Source organism: Neltuma alba, unplaced genomic scaffold (genome assembly GCF_004799145.2).
Source record: "Neltuma alba isolate B1F8T4 unplaced genomic scaffold, ASM479914v2 tig00004300_pilon, whole genome shotgun sequence".
Taxonomy (NCBI): Eukaryota; Viridiplantae; Streptophyta; class Magnoliopsida; order Fabales; family Fabaceae; genus Neltuma; species Neltuma alba.
In genome coordinates this window covers 5,305-24,402 of record NW_021633647.1, presented here as the reverse complement: position 1 = coordinate 24,402, position 19,098 = coordinate 5,305, and the positions used below count along the sequence as shown (strand labels likewise).

Sequence of the window (19,098 nt, the reverse complement as noted above, 5' to 3'; positions counted from 1 at the left end):
TGAAGTTTCCTTTGATGCAAGGCAGTGCCGCGTAAGGGATCTCAAAATTAATCATGTCCTATATCAGTGCAATGTTAAGAAAGGCATGTATCTAGTTTGGATCTCAAGTTCAAGACTAGGACGGAGTCTTGTTTTTTTGCTATAGTTGATAACAAAAGTTGTAGTCATTTAGTTTTCAATAGTTTTCATTTGTGGCATAATAGATTGGGGCATCCTTCCCTTGTAATTGTTTCTACTATATTGAAATCGTGTAATCTTTCTTGCAATAAAATGGATCTGTGTGACTTTTGTAAAGCTTGTGCAATGGGTAAAGCTCATAAGAAGCCATTTCCTTTATCTGAAACTGTATATTCTGCTCCTTTTGATATGGTTTATTCTGATATTTGGGGACCAGCTCCTCTTAAGACTAGAGAAGGCTATCTTTATTATATACACTTCACTAATGCTTATACTTGTTATACATGGATCTATCCTCTAAAATTGAAGTCTGAAGCCTTTTCTGTCTTTCAACAGTTTGTTGCTATGATTGCTACTCAATTTGATCGATCTCTTAAGATTTTTCAGTCTGACTGCAGTCGAGAATATACTAAATTCACTTCTTTTCTCTCTGACTGTGGTATCATACATAGATATAGTTGCCCTCATGTTCATGAATAGAATGGGGTAGCTAAACGAAAACATAGGCATATCACAGAAGTCAGTCTCACTCTTCTGGCACAAGCAACCTTGCCTTTATCTTGTTGGCAAATGCTTTTCTTGCAGCTGTCTCTTTGATTAATATTCTTCCATCTACTGTGTTGCATGGCAAAACACCATTTGAAGCCCTTATGAATAAGAAGCCTGATTATAGCATATTAAGAACCTTTGGTTGTTCTTGTTTTCCACTTGCAACCTTATAACACCCACAAGTTTGATTACAAATCTACTGTCTTTTTAGGTCCAAGTCCTATACATATATAAAGGCTACAAGTGCCTTACATCCACTGGCCGAATCATTGTTGCTAGAGATGTTATATTTAATGAGTCTTCCTTTCCTTATCCTTCCTTATTTCCTTCCTCCTCTAAATCTTTTCCTATTTCTCCTTCGTTTGTTTCTGCCACCCCTCTTATTTACCTTCCTCTTCAGATCACCTACCTTTTTCTTCACCAACCATACCCTCTAACACACCTCTACCCACTTCTCCTCAATTGTTGATCAATCACCAACTTCCCATTCTCCTATTACTGATTTCCCTTCTTCCCTTGTTGATCAATCACCAACCTCCCATTCACCTATTGCTGATTCCCCTTCTTACCCTGCTCCTGCTGTTTCACCTTCTCCTATTGATATCCAACCCCCTCTACCAGTACCTTCTCACCCCATGATAACCAGATCCAAAATGGGAAGTCTTAAAAACCAAAGGCCTTTGTTGCTTCTACTGATGTTGAACCCACCTCACATCATGAAGCTTTTCAGTCTCCATCTTGGCGAGCTGCTATAGAAGAAGAATTTGGTGCTCTACAGTGAAATGACACATGGTCCTTAGTTCCGTTTCCTCCCGGAAGCCAAGCTATTGGCTGCAACTGGGTCTTTAGAAAGAAGACCAATCCTATTTCTTCTACTCACAAGTATAAAGCCTGATTGGTTACAAAAGGTTTCATCAAAAAGAAGGTTATGATTCATGAGACCTTTAGTCCTGTTATTTGGCTAGTTACTGTCAAAATTGTGCTTAGCACTGCTCTCTCTCAGAAATGGCATATTCATCAAATTGATATCAATAATGCCTTCCTGATTGGATTTTTAAAAGAGGAAGTTTATATGGTTTAACCTCCTTGTTTTGAAAGTAGAGATAAATCTCTGGTGTGTAAGCTACATAAAGCTCTTTATGGGCTCAAACAAGCCCCTGGCTCTTGGTTTGAATGTTTGGGTGGTGCTTTGTTCAAACATGGATTTTCTACTTGCAAATGTGATCCTTCTCTGTTCATTAAAAGGTCTTCTAGTGAACTTTTATTTGTCCTAGTTTATGTTGATGATACAATCATCACAAGTTCATCTCATACTAGCATTTCACAGCTTATCATTGATCTTGATCATGAATTTTCCCTAAAGGATCCTGGTTCCTTGAATTATTTCTCGGGAATTAAGGTTAAAGATTTGACTGATGGTTCTTTACAGTTAGTGTAAACCAAGTATCTCAAAGACATTTTTTGTCTCGTGCAAATATGAGCAATGCTAAAAGTGTAGTTACACCAATGACAGTGGGACTTAAACTTCCTAAGATCAGATCTGTTCCAATGTCTAATCCTCAACTTTATCAGTCCATTGTTGGAGCTTTACAATATGCTACTATAACTCGGCTAGAGATTAGTTTTGTTATCAATAAAGTTTGTCAATTTATGCAAATGGCCCTTGTTGTTCACTGGAAGGCTGTTAAGAGAATTTTAAGATATCTTGCTGGTTCATTACATGATGGCATTATCATCCGTCCTAGTCTCAGCAGAACAATTACTACTTACTGTGATGCTGATTGGGCATCAGATCAGAATGACCGAAGGACCACTTCTGGCTTTTGTGTTTATTTTGGTAGTAATCTCAAAGCTTAGTCCTCTAAAAAGCAGGCTACAGTTGCAAGATCAAGTACTGAGGCAGAATACAGGAGCATGTCTTATGTTATATCAGAAGTTTTATGGATCAAGTCACTTCTTCAAGAGTTACATCTCAATCTTACTACACCAGCTCAAGTACTATGTGATAATCTTAGTACAGTAATGATGACAGCAAATCCAATTCTACACGCTAGGACAAAGCACATTGAACTCGATCTGCATTTTGTATGAGAAAGAGCTATCAGAAAAGAATTTCTGGTTCAACATGTTCCCAGTGTAGATCAAGTAGCTGATGGGTTCACAAAACCTCTTTCTCATAAGTCTTTCTCTGATTTTCATAACTATCTAGGAATACAATGTCGCCCAGAAGGGTAGTTTGGTTTGAGGGAAGATATTAGAATAAAGATATTCTAGAAATATTAGCTGTTGCTTAGCTGTAACTTATACCTTTTGTTGTAACTGATTTAGTCAAGTTTAGCTATAGACACATAAGCCACACAAGTTTCTATATATGTTGTACTTCACATCATTAATGAATTAATCAATTCTTCTCCATTTCAGTCTGTGTCTTCATATTTGTATCATTGGATTGACTTCGAGACCATAGAAAATCCCTTGAAATTTTTGAAGCCCAAGATTTCCATTGAAATAAAGATCCTTCAACTTCATAATTGTCTGTAGAGTTAGGAAGCTGTCAGATCCAGCTTGGTGATTCTTCCCAGCTACACGATCCACGCTTAACGTCCTAGCGACTCTTTCTAGGCCACCATATAAGCCATTGCAGTTTTTTTGGTACAAACCATTGCAGAACTTGATAATATGCTTCATATCATAAATTTTGGGTCCAAAGAACCGGGCCACCATCTGTCTGAACAAGTGAACATTAGGAGGTAATTGTCTCCCAATTAGAAGTTTGATCATAAAACCAAAATCATAAAAACTGTGGAATGTGACCCATGTGAGATGAGGATTGAACAATAATCCGGAGTTTAAAACAAAATTCAGGAAAAGCCACGACGGAATCCCCTCTTTCTTGTTCTTCACGAAATCAATCCCTTGCTTCTCCAATAGCTGAATGGATTCAACGTTATGACAATCATGCTCAGCATCAAAGTCGGAGAAATTGAACTGCCAAATGTATCCGTTTGGAGTCCCAAAGTTTGTCAAATTCCTATTAGAATCAGAGAACGTAAGGCCTAGTTGGATGATTTTCAATTCACCGACGTTGGCCTTCATGAAACTGCAATTAGTTGGAGGAGACACCTTCGAGTAAGAGCGGTTATCCACATCTGGAGTAATAATTGTTCCAGGAAACTCAGTATCAAAGGAGGCAAAACAGCGGGTAGGTATAACAGCACGAATCAAAGATAGCTCGCTGAGAAATTTGAAGCCCAAACTTCGCGAACGATCACATGCTTTCCACCCGGATTTGAATTCATGGTGATTCAATGATTTATTTTTTAGAGAGAATGCAAGTCTTCTCAATTTGAAGCCGAATATATGTGTTTCAGAAATCAGATTTTTTAGATTTTTAAATTTTAAATTACGCGGCTCATCTAAAGAATTTATTATTAGATTTATTTAATATTTCACATATAATATTCAGTGGTATAATCATTAAGAAAAATTAAAACCTAAAACCATTAATCTTCTATTAATTAATGGGTTAAGGTGTACCCAGCACCCCGAATTATTTTTCCAGATGCGCCCAGTGTCCTAAAGTAATTTTTGGTGCCTCTAGTGTCCCAAACTAATTAAAACAGTGCATCCATATCCTAGGCTAACAAAAAAGTAAAGTTTGATCGTTACCTTACTGATTCAGCCGAAGGTTGACTGAAGAATCCTACGTGGTGGACACGCATGCGTCTGATGTGTATTATTTTGACGAGTTAAGGCACGCTTAGCACCCTAAACTATTTTTCCAGGCACGCCTAGTGTCCTAAAGTAATTTTTAGTGTATCCAGTGTTCCAAACTAATTAAAACGGTGTGTCCATATCACAGGCTAATAGAAAAGTCTCGTTTGATCGTTACCTTGCTGATTCAGCTGAAGGTTGACCAAAAAATCCTACATGGCGGACACGCAAGCATCTGATGTGTATTATTTTGACTAAAGCTCCCAAGACGAGCCCAGTGGCAACGTGTGTTTTCTTGAGAAGCGACGGTGATGTCGACGGAGTGACCAAGGGGAAGTTTACTATGTTCTACGAGGAGGAAAGCAAATGCGAGTCAGATGAGAAGTTGACAAAGATGGAGACGGAAGTGTGCTGTGATGGCAGTTGTGGTTTCGAATCGGAGTGGTGGAAGAAATGGGATAGAATGTTAATGACGAGGACGGGATTGAATGGGTGATACATGTATCAGGATTTAAGAGGGTGGATCAGTGGTCTTTCTTCTTCTTTTTTTTTTTAAGTTTAAAAACTGGCAGAAGATAAATGTTAGAAGAGGGGGAAATAAATTGAATTTTCAGTCAAAATAATACACATCAGACACTTGTGTGTCCACCACCTAGGATTTTTTGGTCAACCTTCGGCTGAGCCAACAACGTAACGGTCAAGCTTAACTTTTTTGTTAGCCCAAGATATGGACGCATCATTTTAATTAGTTTGGGACATTTGATGCACTGAAAATTACTTTAGGACACTGGAAGCACCTGGGAAAATATTATGGGGTGCTGGGCATACATTAACCCTTAATTAATCAATATAAAACAATAGACGATACAGAGGAAAGTTATAAATCTATATTATTACAATTTGATTTAATGTGGTAGATAGTATTTTGTAGAGAAGCGTAGATAATGTACAAAAATGATATTTGGAGAATCTTTTATGTAAAATAAAACTAGGTAGATATGTGATGTGTTCAAATCTGATACGCGCGCGTGCACACACATATATATATTGATACACAAATCTAATACACGTAACATTATTTACAAGTCTTCAACGAAAATATAACATAATAATCTCATATAAAAAAATAACATAATAACAAATGCGAAAAATCCTATTCACTTGTGAATTCATATCATTAGGATAAATAGAGATATAAATATTATTTATTTTTCTATATTTTTGTTAATATTTTCAAAAATAATTTTTCGCCTCTTCTCAAAACTAAAAGATGTATGAATTATAATTTAGTCAGATAATTGTTCACAAGATTTATATTTAGGTAATTTAAACTATTTATGTCATATTTACTTTTTAAAATTAAATAATTAATATTATGATTTTATTTTATTAGTTGATAATATTTCATTCTATGATACTTTAGGAATGTAGATAATATTTAAAAATGGTATTTCGAGAATCTTTTATGTAAATTAAAATTAGGTAGATATGTCATATATACTTATTATGGAACTATTCACAAGTCTCCAACAAAAGTATAACATAACTATGTCATATAAAAAATATAAAGAATAACAAAAGCAAAATCCTGTTTACTTTTCATCTCAAGTAGGCACTTTTAGGATAAATCGAGATATAAATACAGTTTATTTTTCTATATTTCTGTTAATAACTTCTCAAAATTAATTTTTTTTCTGTCTTCTCAAATATCATAGATGTAAATTATAATTTATTCAGATAATATTTCACAAAATTTAATGTTAGGTGTTTATACCTTGTTATACTAATTTGAAAATAAATTTTACATATAATATTTTTATGAGAATATCCTAAGATAACCATGGAATGGAGCAACGTAAAATCTACTATGAATTTCAAATTATTTTGTTAATTTGATTGTGTTTAGTGGTATCATACATGAACTTCATAAAAATTCATTAAAAATTCTAATATTGATGGATTTAACTCAATATTTTGGATTTCAAATATATTTAAACCAAATAATCATAATTTTGTAATATTTTAATTATTTAATTATATATTTTTAATAACTATTTATTGATAGAAGTAAACTCTTATCTTATAAGTTTATCATCCGAGTTTACATCTTTGCCAAGAGTTTACTTAAACTCATGAGTTTGATAACCTTGCATACATCTATTCTAAAGTTTATAGGCTAACGTCATTATATCATATTTACTTCAGGAATGTAGATGATGTTTAAAATGATATTTCGAGGATCTTTTGTAAATCAAAATTAGGTAGATATGCCCTCCAATGAAAATATAACATAATAATATCATATAAAAAAAAGGGAGAATCCCAAAAAAAATATTTTTTAAATTTCAAAATTTCACGTTAGTTTTATTTATTACAATTTAATAATAATTAATAATATTTAAAAAGCAAATAACAACACATTTTTGTAATCATTCATGATTTGGGACTTTAAAATTTTAAAGATTTTTTTTTTGGAAATTTTCCCTATGACAAATAACATAGTTAAAAAAAGAAAAAGAAAAATCATGTTCACTTTTCATCTCATTTCAGCATATGGTAAATCGAGATAAAAATACTATTTATTTTTCTATATTTCTGTCAAAGCGTTTTCAAAATTAATCTTTTCCTGTCTTCATAAAAATAAGAGATGTATGAATTATAATTTATTTAGATAATTTTTCATAAAATTTATAGTTAGGTTATAATATTTTTATGAGAATATTCTAGGAAAACAATCCTAAAACAGCTAATCTATTTCTATTAATCATTAAATATTAATTCATTTATATATAAAGATAGACAATGACTTGTAAGGCTATAGATTTATATCATATTATCTTTTTAAATCAAATAATTAACATTGATATTTTTTGACCAAAATTATAAGCATTGCGATATGATAATATTTTCTTAAGAAGGTAATATTTTATTCTATGATACAACAGGAGTGTAGATAAATAATAAGTGATGATTCGAAAATGTTTTATCTAAATTAAAACTAAAAATAAGTTAAATATGTGATATGTAGAAATATTTTATGGACACAGAATTATTCACAATTCTCCTATGAAAATACAACTTATTAATATAATATAAAAAATGCGTTCACTTTTCGAATACATATAATATTCTCTGAGAATATCATAGAAATAAAAACCTAAACTCATTAATGTTCTATTAATTAATTAACTAATAAATCAATATATAATAATAAACAATGACTTGGAGTAAAGTTATTAATTTATATCATATTTACTTGTTCAAGGTTGATGACTTTTATTGTACACAGTAAATAAAAATATTGAAACTACGAAAAAATACTTTCAATATATATATAAATAGTTATATATCAGTCTCTTCGAAATTTTTTTATACTAAGTGAACATGAGAAATCATCCGAGTCCAACCAAATCATCAATGGCAGAAAAGTGTAGTTATTGCTGAAACAGGGGGTGAGTTGTTGAGGAAGTATGTCTCATGAAAGGGAGGAACAATTATCCAAGGTTGTAGTTGCTGATTTAAGTTCAGGCATTTCGAATCTGAAGCTTTGATTGATGGGATGCTATTCGGCTTTTACTGAAGTGAAAACAGAATGTTTATATGTGAAGGTATATTTTCATATCAGGAAAAAAAAAATTACAGAATATGGGTGCCTCTGTAGTCTGTACGAAATATTTACGGAGGCTAGAGGATTTCTAAATGCTAGAATAACCAATGAGTATTGGTACTGTTTGTGGTGTGAGGCTAGAAGCTTCAGGAGTCCAAAATTTTGAAGAGAATAAGAGTACCCTAAAGGCTAATGGAATTACATTATACAAATTGATGTTCCACAGTTCAGGTATTAAGCATATAATTTGTTCCATTACAGTGTTTTATTTCATCACCCTTTAGTTCACAAGTCTGATAGTCTGATAGAACCTAGCGTGATAAAGAATTCAAATTACTGATCTGCAAGGGTGTAGATCTGAGCAAGAGCAAAGAAAACTGTAAAAAGCTCACTAAGCTAACATTCATTAGACTAGTCTCTCATTTACTTCTCTGTCATATTCAAATCCACCAATGAATATAGCAGCAATGAATTTTGAACATTCTTGCAGAAATCACCAAAGTCATTCAACTCACTAGCAGATATTGATGCCTTGTTTTTTTTAATCTGACTTCTCATAGACAATGTGAGGATGAACATCTGTTAAGGACAGGGACTGAATAAATATAGAGTTGGTTTTGCTGGAAATCCTATACGACAACCACAAGATTGAAGCATCCAAGAAAACTTTCCTATATAGCCTACTGTATACATATTTAAAGCTTTCCTACTTAAAGTCCAACCAAATCATTATAGTGATACATAAAATCCATCAAACACTCGTAAAAATAAGAGTCTTATTATTACTAATGAATATGCACATCTTTGAAATGCTAATAGTCAAAAGACTCAAAGAATAGATACATTAATCACTAACATAGTAAAACTATCCATGAGATTTACGCAAAGTAACCTATCATATAGCATCAATGGAAAAATGTATATTACAAAGGGAAAAAAATGGAAGAATGACTCCTATTTTTTTAAATATACAATGAGAAAAACTAATAAGTAGACATAAGTACTACTGGACGGAGACCACAAAATGTCGGGGCAGGAATGTGCAGTAGTGAATTCCCAGGTTTCAGAGTTGGTATAATAGGATTGACTTCGAGACCATAGAGAATCCCTTGAAATTTTGGAAGCCCAAGATTTCCATCGAAATAAAGATACTCCAACCTCATAAATGTCTGTAGAGTTAGCAAGCTATCAAATCCAGCTTGGTGGTTCTTCCCAGCTACACGATCCGCGTTCAACGTCCCAGCCACCCTCTCTAAGCCACCATATAAGCCATTGCAGAACTTGATAATATGCTTCATGTCATAAATTTTGGGTCCAAAGAACCGGGCCCCCATCTGTCTGAACAAGTGAACATTGGGAGGTAGTTGTCTCCCAATTAGAAGTTTGATCATAAACCCAAAATCGTAAGAACTGTGGAATTTGACCCATGTGAGATGAGGATTGAACAATAATCCGGAGTTTAAAACAAAATTCCGGAAAACCCACGACGGAATCCCCTCTTGTTCTTCACGAAATCAATCCCTTGCTTCTCAAATAGCTGAATGGATTCAACGTTATGGCAATCATGCTCAGCATCAAAGTCGGAGAAATTGAACTGCCAAATGTATCCATTTGGAGTCCCAAAGTTTGTCAAATTCCCATCAGAATCAGAGAGCGTAAGACCTATTTGGATGATTTTCAATTCATCGACGTTGGCCTTCATGAAACTGTAATTAGTTGGAGGAGACAGCTTCGAGTAAGAGCGTTTATCCACATCTGGAGTAATAATTGTTCCAGGAAACTCAGTATCAAAGGAGGCAAAACAGCTGGTAGGCATGGCAGCTCGAATCAAAGACAATTCACTGACTAAATTTGAAGCCCAAACTTCGCGAACGATCACATGCTTTCCATCCGGATTTGAATTCATCGTGATTCAATGATTTTTCTTTTTTTACGAAAATCTTAGAGAGGATGCAAGTCTTCTCAATTTGAAGCCGAATATATATGTTTCAGAAATCAGATCTTGAACGATTTATATATAGATATAGATATAGATATAGATATAGATATAGATATAGATACACACGCACATATATGTCTGTTAGCATCTCTTCAAAAGAAAAATGAGATACTAAGTTTAAAATATTTTTTAGATTTTTAAAGTTTAAGTTACGCGGTTCATCTAAAGAATTTATTATTAGATTTTTAATACTTTATATATAATACTCAGTGAGAATATCATAAAAAATAAAAACCTAAAACCATTAATCTTCTATTAATTAATACTCACAGTTGACAATACAGAGGAAAGTTATAAATGTATATCATATTTACGTTTTCAAATTAAATAATTAATATTATGATTTTATTTTATTTGGTAGATAATATTTCATTTTGTGACACTTAGGGTATGTTTGGCTCAATGAGAGGAAGGGGAAGGGAGGGATTTTAATGGAGGGAAGGGAAGGGGAGGGCAGTGGAAGGATTTTAATATTATCTTGTTTGGATTTATAAAAAAAGATGGGAGGGGAGGGAAAAATATTTTAATATGGACAAATTTGCTCTTATTTTATTTAAAGCGTGGGCATAATGGTCACAACATGACAAAATATAGACATAATGGTCACAACATGACAAAATATCGGCATAATGATTATAATATGACAAAATATTGCCCTTTCCCTCCAAATCCTCCCAATTTTGGAGGGGAGGGGAGGGGAAATTTAAAAATTTTTTCCCTCCCCTCCTAAAATTTGTGTATTGCCAAACAAGGGGAAATGATTAAAATCCCTCCCCTTCCCTTCCCTCTTTCCCAAATCCCTCATACCAAACACACCCTCAAGGAGTGTAGATTTTGTTTAAAATGATATTTGGAGAATCTTTTACCTAACTTAAAATTAGGTAGATATGTGACGTGTTCAAATCTGATATATACACACGCACACACATATTGATACACAAATCTGCCGGTAAAAAAAAAAAAAAAAACACACACACACACACACAAATCTAATATATATGACGTTATTTACAGGTCTTCAACGATATTATAACATAACAATGTCATATAGGAAAATAACATGACAAAAAATGAAAAAAAAAATTCTATTCACTTTTCACTTCATGTCATTAGGATAAAGCGAGATATAAATTTTTTTTTATATTTTTGTTAATATCTTTTGAAAAATAGTTTTCCCTCTTCTAAAAAATAAAAGAACTATGAATTATAATTTATTCAGATAATTAGTCACAAAGTTGATAGTTAGGTAATTTAAAAAACTAGAAAAAAAAAATCTCGTAAAAGACCTTTAAAATGTTTAAAATACAAATCAGTGCTGAATTTACATAATATCATATTACGGTAGGTAGATCTATTTGGAATATTAAAATATTTGCAAAAAATGCTATTGCCCTTGAATATTACCTAAAATGAATAAGCTATTAACAAAAATTGATATCTCAAAAACATCTTTTATTAAGGGCTTACTTGGATAAAATTAAAGCTTTAAGGTTAAAATACACATAACTCCCTTCAACTTTAACTCAGTTGTATATAATTAGAAGTTTAAAAGCACACTCACAATTTTCAGATCTTAACTATCAAACCCTTACCGTTAAAATGGGCTATAGATTTAACAGAATGTGAGCCACGTCAGACTATTTAAAATTAATTGACAAATGACATGTAAGTTTTTTATATTTCATTAATTTATCCTGAAAATTCAGAATTCCACTAAAAGGATAATTTTATCATTTTACAAGAGCAATGCCCGCTTGCTAATTCACATGGCCTCTGACGGCATTATCATCTCCCTCCACTTTTCTCTTGCAAGTTCTCCATTTTTAATTTGCACCGTTGCCTTGAGTTTTTTTATCATCTTCTTCGTTCAAAACATCATTCTCATGCTTCCCATGGCAATAACACCTTGAAGAATCATCCTTATGAGTTTCACCTTTTTCAAGCGTTGATTCACCAAGTCAAGCAGCATCCATGACTATGCTTTTGAGCCATTACAGGCCTTGCTATCCGATCTTTACATCCATCAGCTTTAAGGGGAATATTCTTTTTGGAGCCTCTTTATTTCAGGCGATTTTGGTTTCTCAGCTTTTAAATAGTATGACTTCATCACTTGCTGGTAAAAGATTAAGCAAATTAAAGGCTGGCACTTTATCAGTGTTTCGCTGATACAGACATAATAAATAAAACTGGATTTAGAGGAAGAATATGATTAGGATCGAAATCACAAGGTTCATTTTTCAGAATGACAAAGATGATGAAAAACTAAACGAAAAAGAGGCAAAACAAGAAACCTTGGGAGAGATGGAGACTGGTAGACGATGATGGCAATGGCAATTAGGGATTGTTATTAAAATGACAAATTTTCCTTTTAGAAAAATTCTGAATTTTCAGGATAAATTAATAAAAAATAAAAAAGTTACATGTCATTTGCCAATTAACTTTAAATGATCTGACATGGCTCACGTTTTGTTAAATTTAACTGCCATTTTAACAGTGGGGGTTTGATGGTCAAGATCTAAATGTTGAGGGCATAATTTTTAAACTTTTAAAGATGAGGAAAGTTATATGTACTTGAGTTAAGGTTGAAAGGAGTTATGTGTAATTTAGCCAAGTTTTAAATTATGAAAGTGAATGACAACACTTTTTCAAGTATTACCTAAAGCAATATAATATTAACAAAAAATTTAAAATATACTTTTAATCATTTAACTTTACATAAGGTTTCATTTTAGTCATTTAACTTTAAAAAGTAAAATTTTAGTCTTCTAATCTTAAAACTGTTCATAAAAAATGATGATATTAAACTCTTGAATACTGATAAAATATATTAAATGCTAAGATATTAAGTTCAATATTCCAAACAATTATGATTGTTACAAAAAATCATCATTTAAGGCTAACAATTTTGGAGTTAAAGGGCTAAAAACATACTTTTTAAAGTTAAGGGACCAAATTGAAACCTTACATAAGTTAAAGGACCAAATGTATATTTTAACCTAACAAAAATTGATTCCTCAATAATAACTTTTATTAGGAGTTCACTTAGGTAAAATTAAAGTCTTAAAATGTGAAAGTGGATGACAACAATTCTTCAATTATTGCCTAAAATTAATAAACTATTAACAAAAATTGATTTCTTAATAACAACTTCTATTGACAGTTCACACTTAGATAAAATTGAAGTTTTAAAACAATAAAGTGAATGACAACAATTTTTAAAGTATTGCCTAAAATGAATAACTTATTAACAAAATTAATTCCTTAATAACAACTTTTATTGATAGTTCACACTTGGATAAAATTAAAGTCCTAAAACTTGAAAGTGAATGATAACAATCATTCAAGTATTGCCTAAAACGAATAAGCTATTAACAAAAATTAATTTCTGAATAACAACTTTTATTGACGGTTAACATTTGGCTAAAACTAAAGTCTTAAAACATGAATGACAAAACGGATAAGCTATGAACAAAAATTAATTCATCAATAACAATTTTTATTGACAATTCACATTTGGGTAAAATTAAGGTCCTAAAACTTGAAAATGGATGACAACAAGTCTTCAGCTATTGCCTAAAATGAATAAACTATTAACAAAAATTGATTGCTTAGTAATAACTTTTATTAACAATTCACACTTGAGAGTAAAATTAAAGTCTTGGAACATGGATGAGAATAATCTTCCAGGTGTTCTCTAAAACAAACAAGTAAGCTATTAATAAAAATTGATTCCTCAATAACAAGTTTTAGTGACAATTAAAACTTCGTAAAATTAAAGTTCTAAAATTTGAAAGTGGATGGCAACATTTCTTTAGATGCTGCCTAAAATAATCAAGCTATTAACAAAAATTGGTTCCTCAACAATAACAAGTCTATCTACATTGCATCATCCTTTCTATATAACTTATATATGGGTAGTAGTGTCTTTTAGCAACATTTTAATATTCCAAATTAGTCCACCCACCATGATATGGTATTATGCAAATTTAACACCCAGATTTATCTTTTTTAACATTTGAAAAGTCTTTTTGTGAGATTTTTCCTTTAAACTATTTATATCATATTTACTTTTTAAAATCAAATAACTAAATATTTTCATTTTATCTTATTAGGTTGATAATATTTCATTTTATGATACTTCAGGAGTGTATGTATTGTTTAAAAATGGTATTTTGAGAATATTTTATGTAAATTAAAGTTAGCTAGTCCTGGTCTTGGTGAGCTCCCGAGACCCAACCTATCTAAACTTTTTTTTATAAAAAAAAATTAAAATTAGCTAGATACCTGATGTGTGTGTGTGTATAATTATTCACAAGTATCCAACAAAAATATAACATAATTATGTCATATAAAAAAACCAACATAATAATAAAAGAAAAATCTTGTTTACTTTTCATCTTAATGTTAGAAATAATCTCACCCAAGAGGGGGGTGAATTGGGTGAGTTACAAAAATTTTAAATTAAATGCGTGACAGAATTGAATAAAAACAGAGAGTCAGAGTCAGGAGAAATTTCACCACAGAGGGAAGACACAAGATTTATACTGGTTCGGTCTTAACCACTTGACCTACTTCCAGTCCCCAGAACACCTCTGAGTATTTCACTATCTTCCAAGATCGACAGGGCTCTTGGTGCCTCGGTACAGTAATTGAATCGCTCAATCACTCCCCCTTACTCCCGTAAGGATACAAGCCCTCTCAAGAGTCCACACTCTTGAGTATCACTCAAGTATTTAATAAAGAGTAGTTATCGGCTCTCTTACAGAGTGAATTTAATGATGAACACTGATGCTCAGTAGTATCGCCGAAAACAGAGTATTGAATGCTAGACTTAATAATCACAGGTGGTAGTTCCGGTATTCAATCTCTTCATTAATGCTTCTTCGCGCCTTTTATAGTTGATATCGTTAAGTAGCCGTTAGACGGAAGAACTTCTAGCCGTTGTGACTCCGTTTGCGTGTTTCGCTGGTTTCAACGGTTCCGCCATTAATGCGTCTGAGCTTCTGACACTGTAGGTTGCAGTCTACGTAATCCCGTTGAAGAGCCGTTGTATTCTTTCTCAGTAATCTGCATATTTTAAGCTTTAAACAAGTAAGAGTCTTGCGATGTAGACTTTAGTCATGAACCAAGAAGAGAAAACCAATTCATCATTCAATGATTTTGGATGAAACGATTTATCTGTAAAAAGAGCAGAAAGACATTCTGGATATGTTTGATCGAAGAGGTGATCGATTACTTGTTGATAGATCAGGTTATCGATAAACAGAATGAAGACTTTTCGAATTAGTTCAACAATATTATCGATCAAGTGTTGGATCATTGACTTTAAGAATTATCATAGTAAATGGAAATCGTTCCATGATCGAACAAGTGATCGAACACTTATTTGATCGAACAGATTATCGATAATTCAAATGTTATTGAAATGAAACTTCAGTCATTGATGATCGAACAACTTATCGATAAATGTAGAATGGATAATGTTATCGATAAACCATGAGTATGAATATATTCAGTGAAAGACACAGACTATCTGAAATGATCGAACAGGTGATCGATCAATGAATATTCGAACAAGTGATCGAATAAAGTGAGAAAATAAATTTAATCCTGAAGGCAAAGAAACTGATTATCGATCAAGTTTTGTGAAAACATGAGTTTCAGGGAATTGAATGATCGATCATATTATCGAAAAGCCAATGATCGATTAGGTGATCGAAAATAGTTCAACATAATTTAATGCGAATATAGCAATCCTTCGACTCTTTATCGATCATGTTATGTGAAAAGATATTTATGCAAACAAGTTAAATTATCGATAATGTTATCGATAATTTGGTTGCAGGAAAACTAAATAAGAGTAGATAAAGACATTGATTATCGATCATGTGATCGATAATTTTATGATCAATAAGGTTATCGATCCATCAGTAAAGATGATTACCTGCATTCAGAGAGTTAGAGCATAATGATCGAACATGTGATCGATAAACAAATGATCGAAAATATGATCGATAAATTGGTAACAGAATTAATGTGCAGAACAAGTAGATTGTGTTACCTCTTATCGAAGTCGTTATTGATAACTGATTTATCGATCATGTGATCGATAAATATACTTCAGATTTGGTTCTCTTATCAGTAACTCGATTGTTTATCTGATATTATCGATCAGTTGATCGATAATTAACCATAACCTTGTGTGATTTCCACATTAGCGATAATCGATCATTTTATCGATTAACTACTTATCGAATAGTTCTTCGATCAAAATACCTACTATAAACCTGATTTACACTTGAACAATTATCTGTAACCTTAGCGATAAACGATTGATCGATCAGTTGATCGATCAACATACTTAACCCAAATTATCTGACTTTGTTATCATCAAAACTATAATCCTAACATTCTCCCCCTTTTTGATGATGACAAAACATAAGTTATAAATCAACTATCAAAGAAAACATCAACCAGTTTCATAACCTCAAAATACGTGAAAAAGCAAATAAATATCAAGAAAATATTATCGATAAAATCACTATCCAGGTACACAAAAGTGACAGAAAAGGAGATAACATAAAGTCATAAAATAGAACCATAAAGCAACTCATAAAACCATAAATAAACTACGAAGCATCATCAGTTTTCTTCTCCCCCTTTTTGTCAGCATCAGATGCGGGGGAAGAGGTATGAACCGAAGGAATGGTCAGGGGAATAGGGAGAGGAGGAAGGGGAAAAAGTGGAGAAAAAGATGGAAAATGAAAGGAGGGAACAGGTTGGGGTACAGTGATAAGAGCAAGAGTAGTAGGGACTGGAACAGAGGTAGATGGAACAGAAGGAGAAGTGGTGGAAATAGGAGAAGTGGGTAAGGGAGAGGAAGGAGGTGCAGGCTCAGGGTGAGGTGGAGAGGGAGGATGAAAGAGGAGATCCTCATAGCTGAAGCTTGTGCTAGGTGCAGTGAAATGCTGGCAGAGAGAGGTAACCAAGCCTTTAAGCTCTTGAAGTTCCTTGTCCACTGAATTAAATCTCTCTGTAACTTCTCTTTCCAAAACCACCATAGCTTGTTGGTGAAGATCCAGAATCTTAGAAATGCCATCAAACTTTCGATCAGAAATTTCCCCATAGTCTCTGGCAGTGGAGTAGACTCTGGTCTCAAATGCGCGAAGCTCAGCCTGAAACATTTCCCTGAGGGATCTCTCCATAAAAGATGGACCAGGGGTATGAGATGGAGCAGCAGTGGATTCAGCTTCATCCTGGGTCCGAGATGTACTAGCAGCAGGTTGCTTTCCCTTATCCTTTTGAGATACTTTCTGTGATGGTGTAAAGGGAACAGAGATCCTCATTTTGTGGAGCTGAGTGAGGCCAAAACCAGGAACCTTGGTCTTGAGTTCCCCAGGCTCAAATGGAGCAATGTTATGTGCCTGAAGGAAGTAGGTGGCCAGCTGAGGATAGGGAATTGGGGTTGATCTGGACTTATTAAGAACAAAGTCCTTCATCTCAGAATAAATAAGATCCCCAATATTAATCTTTTCCCCACTAATAATCCGGGCTAGAAGAAGATAATCATCCTGAGTGAGATGTGAGAAACTGCCGGATTTGTTTACCATGCTCCTAGAATAGATGTAATGGATGATCCTATAGAAATCACACATCTGCTTAGGGGGAAAATTCAGCTCACCGGGGTAATCACTACTCTGCATTAAAATTCTGTAAGCCTTTACTTCATTCATGTCGCCACCTCGCACAAAATCTTGAGTCCCTAGCAGCTCATTTATTTTGGCACTTGTGAGTTTAAAGGATTTGCCTCTCAGTGTAACTTTCAGACAATTTTCTATAAGATTGTCTTTATCATCATATTTTTCTACTGATTCCATATTACAGTAGAACCTTTTAACCACTTCAGGGCAGTATTCACCACCAATGATTAACAATTTGAATAATGCTGCAGTGGGTCACTTAAGTCAAGATCAATCTGTTTGTTTTTCCTCAGACCCTCTAAATCCACAGATACCACGGGACAGAATTTTCTATTGGCAAAATCAGCTTTATACTTTGCTACATTAACTTCATTATCGAGATTGCCAGTTAATAACTCAGAAAATTCAGTGGATATACCTTCAGGAGGAATTTCCCGTGCGACTCCTTCACTTGCCCTCTGCTTCTTCTTTCTTGGTTGCTTGGGGATGGATATGTTCAAAGCGGATTCCACGGCTTTCTGAACTGAGGCACCATCATCCGACTCGGTCTCCGATTCTTTAGTCACTATCGGTAATTTTGATTTGGACCGAGGAGATTTTCTGAGAGAGGTCGGTTGCTCTTCTGCCCGACTTTCACGAATTTTCAGAGTAGCCTTCTTCTTCGTTGGTTCCTCCCTTACCTTTGGTCTATATCTTTTTCGAGTGCCAGAAGAAGTAGTGTCGCTTGCTTGAGGTTGTTTCTCCTGCCCTTCTTCCCTTTCTACATTTGGCTGTTTCACCCGAGCCATTTCGGAAGTACCGAGTGGTTTCTGACAGATTAATCGGTTGAAAACGGCGATTTTGAGCTGGGTGAAGGTTGGAAATGTAGCAGAGATGGATTCGAGTGGAAGAAAGGTTGAAGGATTTAAGAGAGTGGTGATTCCTGACCGTTGCGCAAAACAGGGGACCGATATTTTTCGAGTTAGGGTTCGAAAACTGACAATGGGGTTTCAAAACAGTACCGTTATAGTCTTCAGAATTATCGATCAAGTTATCGATCAACACTTGATCGATCACGTGTTCGATAATTATGAAGAACACACTTGAACATAGAGCAGATTTATCGATTACGTTATCGATCATGCATTTATCGAATATATTATCGATAAAATCAGTATAAGAGATGCGTACCTGGTCTATTTTATCGATCATCTGTTCGATAATTAAACTTATCGGTCAGCTTATCGATTAATGCTTACCAATTTTGAAGGATGGGTCTCGAATCCTTGAGGCTCTTGATCGATGTTCTGATCGATAAGGCATTTATCGATCACATTATCGATAATTGTTGTGTTGGAGCGGTTCCCTTTCTT

At 33.5% G+C, this 19,098-nt stretch overlaps 2 protein-coding genes across 2 annotated transcripts; both read right to left on the bottom strand.

The window, feature by feature from the left end:
- Positions 1 to 3,156: 3,156 nt before the first annotated feature.
- LOC114744251 (probable CCR4-associated factor 1 homolog 11) lies at positions 3,157 to 9,381 on the bottom strand. Its single transcript, XM_028932436.1, has 2 exons — positions 9,206 to 9,381; positions 3,157 to 3,961 (listed from the first exon to the last, which is right to left on the bottom strand). Exons 1-2 carry the CDS (start codon positions 9,379 to 9,381, stop codon positions 3,157 to 3,159), a joined length of 981 nt encoding a protein of 326 aa, XP_028788269.1.
- Positions 9,382 to 9,506: 125 nt separating this feature from the next.
- Positions 9,507 to 9,953, bottom strand: LOC114744252 (probable CCR4-associated factor 1 homolog 9). Its single transcript, XM_028932438.1, has one exon. The coding sequence runs from the start codon at positions 9,951 to 9,953 to the stop codon at positions 9,507 to 9,509; it is 447 nt and encodes a 148-aa protein (XP_028788271.1).
- Between the last annotated feature and the right edge of the window lie 9,145 nt (positions 9,954 to 19,098).